Consider the following 17,223-nt stretch of genomic DNA (forward strand, 5'->3'; position numbering starts at 1 on the left):
ACCCAGAGTCGCCTCCAAAAGGTTAAAGGCTTTAAGCCTAATTCCTCCTTTACTGATCTTAGACCCAGGTCAAGCCTGAGAGGAAGGAGAGGTGAACTCATAGGTAGGGAAGCCAAGTTCCGAAGGAACTTGTTTTCCGTCGCAACGATTTCAGGGGCACAATTGTGTCCCCACAATTCACCGCCATATATTATTGCCCCACGCGCCTGCATTTTATAAATTTCAAGTGGCGATCCAATGGGTTGTGTCATGGATTTATTCCATAGTTTAGTAATACCCCCAACCTTTTGGGTTAACTTTACGTTAGATTTAATCTGGTGATGAGCCCAGGTCAGTTTTTCGTTTAAAGTCAATCCCAAATACTCAAACGTGTGAACTCTCTCTAAACTAACACCATGAATAACCGGATTTGGGCGGGATGTCTTTGGAGGATTAAAAATCATAAATTTCGTTTTGGCCGTATTTATCTCTAGCCCCCGATCACAACAGAAGGAGACAAAACCATCCAAATTTTCTTTCTAATTTCACTGCTTTCCGGGATAATCAGGGCATTAGTAAGTATGGTATATGTTCCCAACATTTAAAGCGTTCCATAATATATTATGCAATAAAGGACTATAATGATATACACATCATTGCAAATCGGCGAATGTGTAATCAAAATGACGTGTCTATCCATGTTTTTCCATTATAAAACTAGGGCTACCTTTTTACCATCAATGGTAATTATGCAGTCAGTGCAGTAGTACATCCGTTTGACGCTCTGAACGTGATTATACGAATTTATAACGATTCCTGATAGATTGCTTCAGTGGCATAAAGTTTTACCTGGTAACTGCAGAATGTAACTCGATAAAAATGACTTGATTATAAAATATTCTGAAGTGGAGATAGGACTTTTTACGTTCAATAAATATTTTAATAAGAAAAAAGAACAAAGCCGTTAACAAAATAGTATAATTTGATGCATATTGCATTCAGGTATAACCTTATATTTATGAAGTCATTGAGGGGAAGTGCGTCACGCTGTAGGAGGTGCTGGACCTTGCAGCCTCATATCAGCATGGATTGTTAGGAAGGGACTTTCATTTAAGTGAATAAAAAATGTGTTTACAGATCTAAAGTGAGTGGTGCTGTCAAACTGAGTTATGTTGTGGGTGTTGTTTGTGCCTGGAAATCGACATCAACAGAAAAACGGAGGCCTAACAGCTTCATGCTAAATATAGTTTAAGTGACTATATTATTCTTTTTTTTATTTTTATATAAATGTATTTATTGGCATTTTTCATAGTTGCAGTACAGAAACAACTCTCATCAATAAAGTGAAGACGCTTTGTTAATAATACATCAACAACTTGTTCTTTTAGCAGTGATAAACGGTAAAACGACGGTTTCATGTCACTCAGGTTCACCTCCGGCCCACCCTTCTCATCCCATCCCCACCCTGACTTAGGATATCATTGGGAGTCAGTGAGCGCAAGTCCATAGTGTTTGAGCCACGGCTTCCATATTCTCCCGAACATTTTGGGACAACCCCGTGCCTGATAGGTCGTTTTCTCCCCAAGCATGTCCATATTGTTTTTCCACTCAGTCAGTGACGGGCATAGCATTGCCCCCCCCATACCTTGGCCAGGTCACGCTTTGCCACCACCAATCCTAGCTGGAGTAGCAATAACTTTGTTCTTGGGAGATCGACCTCCGTCGTAATTCCCAGCAGAACAAACTGAGGGCTCAGGGGAACTGTCTCCTCCAGGATGGCTCCTAGCTCATCTAGCAGGGTCACCCAATACCTCCGAATCTGGGAACACTCCCAAACCGTGTGGAAGAAGGTACCTTCTGCCGCTCGTCATCGCAAACAGTTGGGTTCTTCCGCCCTCCCTAAGCGGTGTAATCGTACTCTATCATAGTACGCTCTATGTAAGTACTTGAACTGGATCAATGGTAGTCGTGATCTGATGCCCACCTCATGGGGGTGCATCAGCACCATTTCCCAGTCCAGATCATCTATTTCCCCCATATCCAGCTCCTACTTTGCCCTCAACTTCCGCAAGGAGTCTGGCTTATTGTTGATTATGGTTCTGTATGTCCAAGAGACCGCCTTGTCCCCTATCTCACCCAAGACTTTATTATTCTTAATACTCATATCAACTGACACTACAAGACGGAAGGATACAAAGTATAAAATACCGCAGTCTACTTGTCTGTGGTTTCATGACCTTTGACCCTGGGTGGTCTTCTTAGTACAGGCACCAATGACAGTTTGGCTTTGAAAGGTTCCCTGGCAGAGCCACACATATCAACTGATCCGATAAATAGCTTGCCTGGAACAAAAAAAGTGTTGATTGAATTTCATGAATCCAGTGCCTTCTTTGTAGTCTAAGAAATCCAACATAGGATTATACATACTAACAGAGAGCGTGTTTATCTCCATTCTCTATTACTACATAGAGCAGGGAAAACGAAAAGCAACTGTCCCAAAGGGTAAACACGGCACAACACTAGTGCTGATCCACCGTTTGGTTAACTGAAAGACCTTTGATATATACTGATGACAGTGCTTGGGTAGAACACTTTTGTAAATTGTCAAACCCCGATAATCTTTGACTAGAACTATATAGGAAAACCAAGTTAACTTATATGTTGATTATTCTCTCCCATTGTTTCCAATGTGCCGTTATTGTGGCCTGTCTGCAACATGTTTAGCAACAAGTGTAGGGAGCTGGATGATAGCTTGTGTTTTTCAGCAGCATAAATTGTATTAATGTATTTGTGTTTCAGAACTGGGTAATATTTCTATCCAAACATATTCAGTGAAAAGTAGCTGCAGTGGTTGCCTAATTATAAATAGCATTTTAAATCCTTCCATTGATAGCACTTTCTGTTTATTCTCCCAGATTCTTTCCAGTGGTCTGTGGCAGGAAGGAAAAGAAAATGAAGGGTTTTATGGATTCCTTTTCAAAGATATTAAAAAGGAAGTTGAAAGAGCATCCACGAAAGTAAGCCTTTAGAATGTATATGCGCTGCATTCTTTGAAATGTTTTTACAATGCACATGCTTATGTTTGCAAATTTTAACCGCTTCCTTCATTTCTCACCCTGTTGGATATAGTGGCATAGAAATGGTTAATTACGTGCATATAACATACCAGAAGGGGACTAATGGTTTACTTTGTGTAATTGATTTGTGATTTGTTCAACGTGAGGAGCATGCAAGCTTCATGGCTTCGGAATGGAGGGGCAGATGTATCACCTTGCTGTGCTGCGTGAAAGGGCAGGAATGCACCATATTTAACATGATACGGCACATTGCTGTCCTTTCCTTGCACTGGTGCACAATTCGCTGCCTTGAGCCAATGCAGGCACCCTTGCACCATGATGCAAGGCCACCTGCGTTGCGGACAGGATTGTTTTTGTGCAGAAAGGGACACCTGCCTGCATAAAAAACAATCCTCAGAGGCATTTTCCTCTTTCTAAGTGTGCTGCAGTATGAGGAACCAACAATGAGAAATAAAGATATTTCTCCTCTTCACACCTCCCCTGGGAAGATGCAGCATTTTGACGCATTCCCAGATCTGCCAGTGCCGGTTAATCTGGGAATGCGCTAAAATCCATTGGTGGACCCGTGGGAACACCCATGCTGCACCCATGGATTGCCTCCGTGGGGCAGAGTAATGAAAGGCATCGTTTTGTGCTATCTTGCTTTACTCCAGATTTATAAAGTCACTCAGGGCCAACTCAAGGTGGCCTTGGTTGGCTTGATAAATCTCACATATGTATTGTGTCACCCTTGTGCGGTACATGGGTGATGCAAAACCTTGATAGATTTGCCCCGGAGTTTTCAATTTCTTCATGTGAAAATTCATTTTAAGTTGTTTTCGTTGACGACCCAATGTCACTTGTAGAAGCCCAGTGCTTTCAATCAAATAGCATTCTAAGGGAGGCGATTTGTGTGTTATCTGTGCGGTCAGTAACATTGCACAACTGGCTGCTAATAACATCCTCATTTTCAAAGCAGGGTTCTGTGTTACACCCAAATAGGGTCATACTTGTTCACTGGATGGAAAAAACTGTCAGCAAAAAATTGATGCAAATAGCTGAACATTGTAAACGGATCTAAAAGAACTTCTGTAGTACTTGCTATTCTTGAAGCCAAATACCCAAAACATTTAATTTGTGTAAAAGCAGGAACCCAAAAAAAAAAACTGTACCTTTGGCACACTGTATACCATTTACATGCACTGTAGGGTACTTCTCTCAAGTCATTGAGTCTCTGAATACTTCTTGGAAGAGGGATTCCGCTTTATTTTTCATTAGTGTTGTGACAGGGCGGGCATGTTCTGCTTTTTGTTTTACACATTTTGTATTAAAAAATACAAGTGGTAAGCAAGGCCAGACAAACCTTTTATTCTACCAGGCATTTCCCCAGTGGGCTGGAGCTCCTAGATGCAGGCCGTTGCTGGTGCTTCTGTCACCTTCCCCAGCTCCCCAAGGTTAATTGGAGTAGGCAAAGGGAGTTTTCAGGTGAAAGAGATAGAGGAGGAAGGTAGAGAGAAAGCGGACAGACAGGGAAGAAGCGAGGAGAGAATGGATGGATGGATGGAAAGTTGGATGGATGGATAGATGGATGGATGTAAAAAGAGTGATTGCATGATAGGGCTCTCAAACTGGAGTTGATTTGAGCATTTTTGCCAGGGCTGCTTCTGGTTCCCAAGTGTCTGGCCTGGTGGTAACTGCTATCAGACACTTATTACAGTGAAGTATCAGACAATAAATCATATGCTACTAGATCTTGAGACATTTTAGACGTATAAGTGAAAAAACTCCTTCCTGCAGAGGTCCTGGTAGCATGATCTAAATACCTAGGAATAAAGCTAGAATTCCAACATCACTTATACCCGACTGGGCAGAAGTCATGATTTGTATCATAGTAATTGTTGCAGTTATCCACCATCCTGCTGAATTTCCACTTCAAACTTTGCTGGCATAAACCACTTTTTCAGCCAGCACGGACCACTCCGTGTTGTTCATGCCTTCCTATTTTTGGATCTGCCCTGCCCCACAGTTTGGTAATGTCTGTTTGGCACCAGTGAGACAGATGGGAAGGGACATGTTCACTGTGTTGTTTATTTGTGAAACAGCCGGTCATATGTTTTGTGCAGAGCACACATTCGGAAACGGAGTCCTTTGTTACTATGGTGAGTTATTGTACAAAATTATAGTAGACTGAGCAAGGCACTTGTGTAGTTGTGGGGGTGGTGTTGCCAAGACTAAGCTTGGAACTGTGTTGACGAGCTGTAAGTTTTATCAGGGAGCATCAGTCCCTGCCAAAACCTTTCTGGACATTTAACATAACTTGTATTTTTTAAGCGCACATTCACCCAGGGGTATCTTGGCGCTAAATAACAGATGTTTATTGTTACCCACCTCAATGGTACTCATTTTATCGACCTCAGAAGGATGAATGGCTGAGTGGACCCACCCGATTTGAACCTGTGACCATGAGGTTGAACATAGGCCCCTTACAGTGAACGCATTAGTCCACTAAAGCATCAGACCTGACCTTATTGTGAAAAGGAGGTCCAGTGTGTGGCTTAAATGATAATGCTGATGGCTAAAGTTTTGCGTGTCCATGTGTGGATTAGTGCCAGGTGTTGTGACAAGAGCACTGGCATTGCAATCCACTTCAAATGGGAATTGTGTCGGGCAAAAGAAGGTGGATGACAAGTTGAGCTGCTGCCAGAATACCGTGACTTGCCTTATTTTCTAGAAAGTAATGTCTGTTGTCCAGACTAATGCCAAAAAAGGAGGCATTAGTCAACATATCTATGGTTAGTAATTTGTTTGGGCGAAAGTCTAGGAGGAATTTGCAGATGTATGTTTTAAATAACACCAAAACATTCATGAGAAGCTGATAATTCCTTACCTCAAGTGATGGGTGCCTGGTGCGTTTGGCTTCTACTGTCTCCAGAAAAACCATGGAACAGTGTTTAATAGGCCTTTGAGCAAGAAACTTATGAGGTTGACTGCAATGGGGAAATCCTTCAAATGCAATGGTCTGAACAAAGAAGTGTATAAAGAGGCTCCACAAAACCAGAGGGAAAGGGTCTGAATTTGGGATGCGCATGGGTTGCAATCATTACTGGGTCGAGGTTATTTGGGGGGTAGTGGTCTTATATTTAATGATTCTCCTTTGCCCAGTGTAGTGTCTTCCCCAGCCCAGGAGCATGCAGATGAAGTACGCCACACAAGAGCTGCTATCAAGCGTTACTTTATTCCTCAGCATACACCCACACACTGCACATTACATCATATATTTTTTTTTTAAACAATTTTTATTGAAAAGAAAACAAAAATCACAGCAGAGCAATAATAATGACATATAAGCCTCCCCATGTCAAGATGAGAATACACATGGGCACCATAGACAACAAACCACCCATTCATGACAGCAATTCCCCAAGCAAGCCAATTAGCAAGGTAGCTTAAAGAAAGTTCTGCGCTCCCGACGGAATCAGGGAACCCCCCACCCGCAACAGCAGTCCGGCGGCCCAGAGACTTCAGGTCTCCTCACTTGCCCCAGCCTCAGCCAATGCAGCCAATCTCTCCTTCCTCAGTTCCACCGTGGGAGAAATACAGATGTCCCCCCGATATTTGTTCCAGCGTCCCCACTTATGATCCCACTACCGGGGGCACCCTCGATTTTTATATACTGTTTTCTCCGCCACCATGGCCTGATCCATGTCAGCGGCCCATTCACGCACTTGCGGTACGGTATCTACCCCCCATTTCTGGGCGATGTTCCTTTTCGCGATGGCCCACCCCAAGGCCGACCACTCCTGCTCTGCCTGAGTCAGATCTGTAGCGTCCCAAATATTAAGGAGGCAGAGCTGGGGAGAGGGGGCCAAGGGTTTATCTATGGACCTCGCAATCTGACGGGTGACGTCTGTCCAGTAGTGCTGGATGTGAGGGCATGCCCATAGCATGTGTATAAATGTACCCCTCTGGTGACAATGCCCCAGACAGAGCGTATCCAATCTCCTACCCAGTTTACAAAGCAATTCTGCATCGAAATAGACACGATGTAAAATTTTGAGCTGAACAAGGCGCAGTCGCATCGGAATTGCCACCTCCCTAGGGGATGCCAACGCCTCCGTCCAATCCTCGTCAGCTAATTCCCCCAAGTCCGTCTCCCAGCGAGTTCTAACCTTCCGCATTGGGTCAGTCCGGTTATTAATTAACTTTTTGTACGTCAGGGAAATAGCCTTACGGTCCATTGGATCTAACAGAAGCCTATCCTCTAGAGGAGAATAGGCAGGGAGGGGGGCGTCAGCAGGAAGGGCGCCGTCAATAGCGTGACTAATTTGAAGGTATCGAAAATACTCCGATGGAGCGAGCTGATATTTAAGTTGGAGCTCCGGGAATGTCATCTTCTTACCCTTGACCCATAGATCTCCCACCGTCGAGATACCGATCAAGTCCCATTTGTCAAACCCTGCGCAGGCACTTAGCCCTCCCAGACAATCTGGCTCCCAAAGTGGAGTGGCCTTAGTCAACCGCCCATGCCACCCCATTCGCCGCTGGAGTCTATGCCATATCTCCACCGTCCGGGCGGTCGGGCCAGTGAGGTTAAGCGTTTTATAGTTGGAATACAGTGCCCTATTGTATCTCCCCTTCCCCAAAAGCCATCGATCGGTACGGAAATTGGGGTCATCATGGGAGCCAAACACCCACTGGTTAATTGCTACCAGTTGCGATGCCTGGTAGTAAAGTCGCAGATCCGGCAATCCGATTCCACCATCATACCACCCCATGGTAAGTTTTTGCATCGCGATTCGGGGCTGTCCCCCATCCCATAACAAGTCTCTGATGGCAGCATCGATCTGGGAGAAATAAGACTCCGGGATCGGGAGAGGTGTATTTTGCAATGCGTAGAGAAAGCGTGGTAGGGCTAGCATCTTAAATAGCGATGCCCGACCCAATAGTGTAGGGGCAGCGTCTTCCAGTGGACCACATCTGCTTTAAATCTCAGTAGCGGGCCCAACAGGTTTCGGTCGTAGAATAGTTTAGAGTCTAATGCTATAAAAATACCGAGGTATTGGAAACCCTGTGGCGCCACTGGAATGGTGTAGCCTCTGGGGCTGTTTGGTGGGTCACCCCAGAGTGGGTACATCTGGGATTTGGACCAGTTAATCTGGTAACCGGAGTGGGCCCCAAAAATGTGGAAAATGTGCAGAACCCGCCGGAGAGAACGCGCCGGAGAGGCCAGATACAGCAGAATATCATCTGCGTATAAGGATATACGGTCTTCATGTTCTGATGTCCACCGGAAGCCTCTAATTTCCGGATCACCCCTGATCCTGACCGCGAGGGGCTCCAGGGCCAGAGCAAAGAGAAGCGGCGACAACGGACAACCCTGTCTTGTGCCACGGTAGAGGGAGAAGGAGCCCGAACGGTGATTGTTAACCGATACGTGGGCCAGAGGCAGATTGTATAAGAGTCTGATCCAGCCGATCAGTCGCGGCCCCAATCCAATCCGGGTCAGGACCACGAAGAGATAATCCCATGCCACCGTGTCAAATGCCATTTTTGCATCGAGCGCGAGCAGAAGCGCCTCCTTCTGAAGTGTGGCAGCCCGACCCAGCGCCCCGTGTACCCGACGGAGATTGCGTGCCGTGTTCCGGCCAGGCATGAATCCCGAATGGGATGGATCAATGCGGTCAGATATGGGAGCAGACGGTTGGCCAGCAATTTGGCCAATACTTTGGCTTCAACTGTGATCAGGGAGATGGGTCGGTACGATGCGCACTCATCCGCTGGTTTAACCGGCTTACGGATAACCACTTCAGTGGCAGTGCGAATATCTGGCGGAAGGGTACCAGTCTCATAGCACTCATTATACAAATTGAGTAAATGGGGTGCAACCCTAACGGCCGTAGATTTCAGGAGTTCTATCGGGAATCCGTTGGGGCCCATGGCCTTACCAGACCGGGTATCTCGGATAGCTCTTTGGATCTCCTCAACTGAGATATCCGCCTCCAACACCTCTCTATCCTGCTGCGAAACACCTTGGATATCAATAGTAGCCAGGAGGTCTGCTGCCCACCGTGCCTGTGAGTGCTGTGGTGCAGCCTATATCTGCTCGTAGTACACTGCAAATGTCTCGGCGATATCTCGGGGGTCAGTGATCAATACACCATCCGGTCCCTTGATCGCGCCTACCCACCGTGCCGCTGCCTCCTTACGTTCCAGCCATGCCAGCAGTTTCCCCGTGCGTTCCCCTAACTCATACATTCTGGTGCCGATTACGGTCCTGGAAAAACCGGCTACGAACCGTCGGTCGGAGCGTTTTCTCCGTCCGACTCGTACCCGGTTGTAAAACTTTACAAACATGGAAGTACGATTCGCACGGAAACACCATTTCCGTACGAATCGTAAAAAACACCGTCCGACGAAAATATACATACGAATGTGATCCGGGAATGCTCCGACGTCACGTCGGGACGCTTTCAGGCAGCGTTTCACGACCCAGGAAGTACGATTCGACCCGACAGCAGTCCGGACGGCAATATTTTCACGGCACCCAAAAAGTGCCGGAAAAGCGAAGTACGCCGCAAAACGACCAGAATAGGGGGCCCGGTACGTGCCGTACCCCCCCCCCCAGCCCCCGTGAGTACGCGCCGTACCCCCCCCCAGCCCCCGTATGTACGCGCCTAACCACCCCCCCAGACCCCGTATGTAGGCGCCTAACCACCCCCAGCCCCCGTGAGTACGTGTCGAACCCCCCGTGTATGTACACCCGTGTACGTGTCGAACCCCCCCGTGTATGTACACCCGTGTATGTTCGAGTCGTACCCCCCCGTGTATGTACACCCGTGTACGTGTCGAACCCCCTGTGTATGTACACCCGTGTACGTGTCGAACCCCCCCGTGTATGTACACCCGTGTACGTTCGAGTCGTACCCCCACCCGTGTATGTACGGTGCGTACCCCCAGCGCTACGCGCACGCACCGTACATACACGGGTGGGGGTACGACTCGAACGTACACGGGTGTACATACACGGGGGGTTCGACACGTACATGGGTGTACATACACGGGGGGTACGACTCGAACGTACACGGGTGTACATACACGGGGGGTTCGACACGTACTCACGGGGGCTGGGAGGGTGGTTAGGCGCGTACATACGGGGGCTGGGGGGGGTGGTTAGGCGCGTACATACGGGCGCTGGGGGGGTGGTTAGGCGCGTATGCGGGCACATGTCTCCATGGTTGCAATGGGAGTTCGGTGCGGACGGTGTTTTTTCCATATGGTTGTGACATCGGACGCACGGGATGGATCGTACTTGCGCGGTCGGACTTCACTTTTCACGTTTGTACGGTAAATCGTCCGGGGAAGTGTCGGACACATTTTCCGACCCGAGGACGTGTGGGGAATTATTCCCAATGCGACTCGTATGGAGTTTTTCCCATGCAAATCGTACATGGCAGTTTGTACGGCACTTGTACGATTCGTACGGTAAAAAGACCGGATACGAGTCGTACGGGGAAAATTTTTCCAGGATCCTAATCGGCACCTCTGTGTCTGGAAGCAAGGGCGCGTTGATTAGCGTCTTCGAGGAGTAGTTGTCTATAGTCTAGTCGCTTGACATTGAGCGCATGCCGGGTCTCGTGGGATGAGATTTGCGAAGCTTCGCGCTCAAGGTGAAGTATTTCTGCTTCAAGCTCGCTGACTCATCATCGCAGATAGCGCCCGTCCCTTAATGACTGCCCCGAAAGCGCCCTACAGCGTTATCTCCGACGCCACCGACCCAGTATTTTCTGTGAAATAATTATCGGTATCTCGCCGCAGGGAAACTCTAATGTGTGGGATTTTTAATAACCAAGGTTGGATCACAATGGGGCCCGGTTGCCTTACCCCTCGGGCTCCAAGGGTGGCCTTTACCGGGGAGTGGTCAGATATTCCCCGTGCTAAACACCCCGACTCGGTAAAATTTTGAACGTGCTGCGCCTGAGTGAACAAGTAGTCAAGCCGTGACTGACTGCCGTGAACCCCCGACTGGAAAGAGTATAACGTATCTCGGGGATGCGACCACCTCCAAATGTCCACCAGCCCCACCGCGTCTGTGAAATTGCGCAATTGTGAGCCCTGTGGAGCGTCTCGTCGAGTCGGGGCGCGGTCCAGGGTGCCATCCATCGTCAAGTTAAAGTCCCCGCCCATCACTAGGACTCCCTCGGGCAAGGTCATAATGAACGTCCCCACGTCCGCCAAAGTCTGACGCTGCAGGCCGGGCGGGGCATACACCGAGAGCACATTGAGGACCCTCCCCTCCCAGCAACCCGAGCAGGCGACGTATCTACCCTGTGGCTCGGTCCATATAGTGTGAATCACATAAGGGCAACCCTTACGTAGGAGGATCCCCACCCCCCTAGACCCCGATGTAAAACCAGAGTGTGCCACCATCCGGTATCCTTTTCTGTCCAGGGCCTTGCAGGAGTTACCAATGAGGTGAGTTTCTTGGAACAGCACCAAGTCTAAATGGTGTCTATGGATATACTGCATTACTATGCCCCGTTTCAGTTTGTCCCCAAGCCCGTTGACGTTCCAGGTCATGAGGTTAAGTCTCCGACTCAATACCATAGGACCCTGACAGTAATACACTGAAGGATACGGATTGACCCTTACATGGATGCCATTCAGTCATTGCTGTAAAAGCAGTAGTAAAGGACTTTTTGGCTTGGGCGAGGACGGAGAAGATACGACCAGTAGTCTGGGGGTGAGCACCCTGTACGACCCTATGAGAAAGAATGTCATTCAGCCTTGCTGTGAAGAAACAATAACAACCCGCTCCCTCAACTATCCAACACCAACAAACCAAAAATCCATACAATCCAACCCCCCACCCTGCCTCCCTGCACCACGGGACTAGAACCGCCCACCTCCCCCAACATGCAGAGTGCCTGTCGCCCCCCCCTAAACAATTCGAGGAACCGTGTGCCGCTCCACTCCCTACATGGTAGCTAACGTTAGGCAAAATCCTACCCCCCCCCCCCCCCCCGACCCGCCTCCCAGCAGTGCCGAAAGTCCCCAACACAGTCTGGATTAACAAAACGATGCAAACACAGCTCCCCCCGCCCCAACCCGCACACGAGCCATTACATCATATTTAACGTTAACCACACCCAAACACCTTCCCGCATATCAGGTGTTTCCTTTCTAGAGTCCGCCCAGAACCACAAGTTTCCAAGAGCGCATAGCATCAATATGCCTCACCCAGCTCCTCCGTTGTTCCTCCCAACCCTGGCTGCTGTCTCACCTCGTCACCATTTACTCAACCCTTCTAGCATTGCTCCCCCCTCTCCACCATTTCCTCCATTCCATGTATTTTTTTTAAGTTTAGGTAAAGTAAAAAGGGAAGGGAAGGGAGAACCCCCTATGTTTAACAAAGGGACAGGGGTACAAATATAAAGAAAAACACAAAGAAGTCCCTGTATCCTAATGTCTAAGAGGACAAAGTACCTCGCACGGGCCAAATATATTATATAAGTGTTTCTACCTCTTTAGCTTCACAGGCTATATCCTTACACAAGGGTCATATCATATTAACTATACCACAGTAAAATCAGTCCCTCACAATATACTTCTATTTGAACACACAAGTTAAAATGGAAAAAGTTTATTAAAAAATTAGAAATAAAAACAGAGATGCATTACATAATTAATCTAATGTCATTAATAGTATGCCTCCCAATACAGGTTACAATCTTGTTATAACGCATCAAATTTAAAAGTATTATTAAGAAATCTTTAAAAAGTCGACGCAGCGTTTCGATGTTGATTCAATACTATCACCTTCTTCCGGACAGAAAAGTGTTCATAACATCTAAACATAAAAAAACATAAAATATATATAATTTAACGACCTAAATGTAAATACAATGTACTATGGTATTTTGATTACCTATCCATTTTATTAATTGGCACATTTATTTATTGCATTAATTTACATGACCAAACACTTTGCCCTTAATATAAGTATATCATCATATTTTATTATAACATCACACATAATCAATGCTTTGTTTAACAACAACTAAAATGTAATCTCTTACAATGAAGCTATATTGCTACATCTTATGATTATCTCCACTGTTATATGGCATAGACAGCATGAGTACTAATACAATCTCTTCATACCTTTATATTAGGTGGATTATGTTTGATGAATTACATAATCAATAGTTTAATAATCTTGTCTCAGGTATTGTTTTCTTGAGAGGGCCTCTAGATAAAAGGAACAAACATTAGATTTCTATTGCTCCTATTTATTATATTTAATCAAAAATATTTAACTCCGTCAGAGCCACCGTCTTATTCTGGTGTAGGGGTTTGATAAACTTTTTCTTATATTTAAGAATTCTAAAAACAAAATATTTTGGAGGTCAAAGGGTTATATCTTTAAACCTATTTTTATCAACTTTTAAAGTGTTAGAATGTTAACAAACACCGGCTTACCTATTAAATATAGGAAACTTGTTTAAGTCTTTGATTTTCGATTTTCCAGCACGCTTGTAAATTTGCGTTTGATGTACTGTGGAAATATGGATTTTCCTGATCAGTTATGTCCCCTATCTTGGACCCCAACGATTCTATGTGCATGTCACAAGTACATGTATGTTCCCTCCAGTTCCAGTTTCCAAGACGCAAACATATGTGTGTCTACCGTCGACATGTTCTCTGTCAGATCCGCCATCAATGGGCTGGATATTCAATTCCTAAGTATGAAAAGCCACCGACTTTATATGGCTAAGGTACTCCATTTTTACAGTTCAGGCAAGTAGGCCCGATTCTTTCCTCAAAGCCTTTCCCTGCTCTCTGTCTCTGACAGTTTCAGCTTGAGCTCGCATCTGTATCCATGAACTTTGTCCTACTCCCTGTGCAGCTAACGGTGCCTGCCTCGGCCAGTTTTCGCCTGCCTGCCAAGAAGCTGTATTTCACCTTCGAATTATCTATTTTGCTCTTCAGCCGATGCATTCCTGTCTAGTGATTTAGGTAAACATTTCCTTTAGCTCACAAGCAAAGGACTCAGCCTTTCCGTCCTCCTGCAAGTGATTCATAGCCCTGTTGCCATGGAAAGTTTTCTGCCCCTCGCTTCTCATATAGACACTTAGACGCTTGTACACGCACATACAGTTAGTATAGAATAGATTCTGTCCGAGAGTCCTTCCTTGTGGATAACATAGTTCTCTAAACATAGGATGTTAGATATGATTTGGGATTAGGTTGACATGACCCCCTAGACTTCTCGTCTCCACATGTAGAGCTAAATGTCAAGTCCCCTTCACCCCCTAGTTGCACGTCAATCACACGTCATGCTGCTGCGCACGCATCCATGTTAAGTATTATCGTATAGATCCACCTATGTAAGATAATGAGAGCCAATCATGTTTCTTTTTGCTCCTTATTACGCCTAGTTTCAATTACGTATCACTATGTTAATTTATCTTATCAATTGTTACGCCTTTTTGCACTTGTTTCATTGTAAATGTATGACCTATAAAAGTTACTTCTTGTCAATAAAGTATTGTACTTCACTTCCTGAACCCTCGTGGTGACGGAACCTGAAGGCCGCGACTCGAGTCGGCCATTTTGGATGGAATAAAGCCCATTTAGAAACCTCTTATACCACGGATTTCTGCCTCTTGTTATTCTGAGCTATTTTACTTTATTTTAAGGATTCCGTATGAAATTCAGTTTCGGTAAAAAGAATATTTACCACATAATGGCGCCCGAACAGGGACACTTTCTCATCTCACGCGCCGGCGGTGCGTTGCAGGCCCGGTCTCCTGCCACAGCTGGACGGACCATAAACGCGTACCAGCAGGATTTCCTGTAAGCTCCCTCCGGTCAAGCGGGGGCGACTGAGGCTGCGATCAACCCAGACGAGGCGGTGAGAAGTGCGAAGTATCCCGACCAGAGCCTAGCTGAGAGAGCAAGATCCGAGGTATACAGAAGCCCACCAGGTTTTTCGAAATCCCGATGTCCAGAGGGTCCGCTATCCGCAGTTATCGAGTCCTGTCCATTCTCTGAGGCCTTCCGTTTCAAGGAGCTACTCGGTGAGTACCATCGCCGAGGAGGCGTGTTGACGCGCACATAGGTTGTGCCGGTCAAGACGGATTTGGGTACACAAATCCGGTCGGCACTGTTTAGCAGTGTATATGTACTGTTTAGCAGTATATCAAGTATTCCGAAGTATTCAGTTATTGTCAAGAATTCAACGTGGTGATTAGTTAGGCAGACTGTCATCATTGTCGGTTATTGTTAAAATGTTTAATGTTTAATGTTTAAAGTGTTCAAATGTCTTGCATATTGTGGTATGAATGATTGTTCTTTGTTCGCTGTTCATTATTGTGTTTTTCGTATTAAGTGAATTCAAGAGTAAGTATCAGATCAGTTGTCAATATGCCGCTCTTCTCGAAGTTAAGACAGATTACTACCAGAAAAGGGGTGCTTGAAGAAGCAGTTCCTATTCCTCCTAGGGACACTCCAGGGCATTTTATGTACCACAAGCATGGCTTAGATGCCATATTGTTTCTTGATCTATGGGTAGATTATACCAAGGGATTGCCGGAAAGTCAAAGGTGGCCCGCAGCGGGAACCTGGGATGCAGAGTGCATCATGAAAGTGGAGGAAGAGTTATGGAAAAGAAAGGTCAGACAGTCACAGAAAGACGCTGTTGAGTTATGGCGTAAAGAATCTCATAGACGTACAGAAAAAGCACGTAGACAAGAAGAGAGGAGTAAAGAAAGTTCAAATAAAGTTCAAGAAGATCTATTAATTGAGGAAGGTATCCGAGTGAAGTCAGAACAAGTAAATAGACAAAGAAATGCTCTTATGAATGGTATGTATCCCCTTCTAACCGAAGGACTACCAAAGGCTGTTCCAGGGATGCCAAAAGACTTGCCACCCCCGTTATTTCCAATTAAGGTACATCAAAAAGGGCATCCCAGAACCGCAGAAGATGTTTTTCTTTCCTCATATCTAGACGACACAGCTCCCGAGTATACTAACGCCACACTACATAGACCGTCTGGCGGAGGGGTTCAACGTCAGGATCAGGTATCCGACCCCGTGCAACAGCAAGTCCCGATACAAGCTTCGGCAAGCACATCTGTCCCCGCAGCCGATTCTACAGTGGTATCGACACCCATAGTTGCTGTGTCACGTTCAACGAACCCATTCACACCCGATGCCCCAGATGGGGCCACGGGAGGTGCTAGCAATACCTTTACACCACCCAGAATAAATAAACTTGTCTTTCAAGAATCAGCGCATTCACGTACACCTAAATTCGTAAGTGAACGTACGCTTAAGGAACTCCTTGTAAATTGTAGATATGACCCGGTGGTTGGTAAAGAGGACGAAATGGTCCTGGCATCATTACGCATCAGGCGAGCCGCAGAGTATTTAGCAAGGTTACCAGGAATGACTACGCATCTAGATAACATATACCATTTTGTTCAAACAGGACGAGATCCAGGATGTATTAACAGAGCTATGGAATTCCAGAAAGTAGAGATACAGGGGGAACTGTTACGTTTCCTCATAAACTGTGTGATCAGAAATCAAGACCGTCCGGGGGTAGACCCGAATGCAATGCTTATTCTTACAAGATGGAGCCAGAATATATCAGAAGGGAGACACGATAAGCAAAATTGTATAATAGCCATGTGCCGAAAAATCCGTAGAGAAATAGAGCGTATTCATGAAGAAAGATTGGGAACAGACGAGTTCGAGCAAGATGAAGTGTCCGAATCAGGGAATTCCGCAAGACAGTCAGAGACCATAGCCTATGTAGGCAGAGGAAGATCCTGTGATAATGCTAGATGTTTTTCTGATCCCATACACTCTGTATGCCCAAATAATAGCAGAACGTACCCGACGCCTGTAATAAATCTGAAGTCTCCTGAACATTTGTTTCAAGCCGCAGATAAAATACTACGAGAACGAAGGGGTTACCACCTCCTCGATTCCATGGATGAGCAAGAATTAGCCAGATCAGCTGTTCACTGGATTGACAGTCCTGAAATATACGGTGATGAGACCGTAGCACACACGTTTTTTAATCTCAGTGCAGATGAACAACGTTTAGCTGGAATCTATATGATTCAGCAACTCCTTATATTATATAAGAGCCAACATGCTGACCCTGGTCCTTTACCTG

The 17,223-nt window shown here is 46.0% G+C and overlaps 1 protein-coding gene across 1 annotated transcript in view; it reads left to right on the plus strand.

The window, feature by feature from the left end:
* The window catches only part of LOC146821053 (E3 ubiquitin-protein ligase PHF7-like), a 1,746,711-nt gene that overhangs the window by 826,533 nt on the left and 902,955 nt on the right, over positions 1-17,223 (plus strand). The window contains exon 6 of the mRNA XM_085611988.1: positions 2,895-2,996. Within this exon, the coding sequence (XP_085468114.1) occupies positions 2,895-2,996 (102 nt within the window). The remainder of the gene's footprint in view (positions 1-2,894; positions 2,997-17,223) is intronic.

This window comes from Triturus cristatus, chromosome 6 (genome assembly GCF_964204655.1).
Source record: "Triturus cristatus chromosome 6, aTriCri1.1, whole genome shotgun sequence".
NCBI classification, from domain to species: Eukaryota; Metazoa; Chordata; class Amphibia; order Caudata; family Salamandridae; genus Triturus; species Triturus cristatus.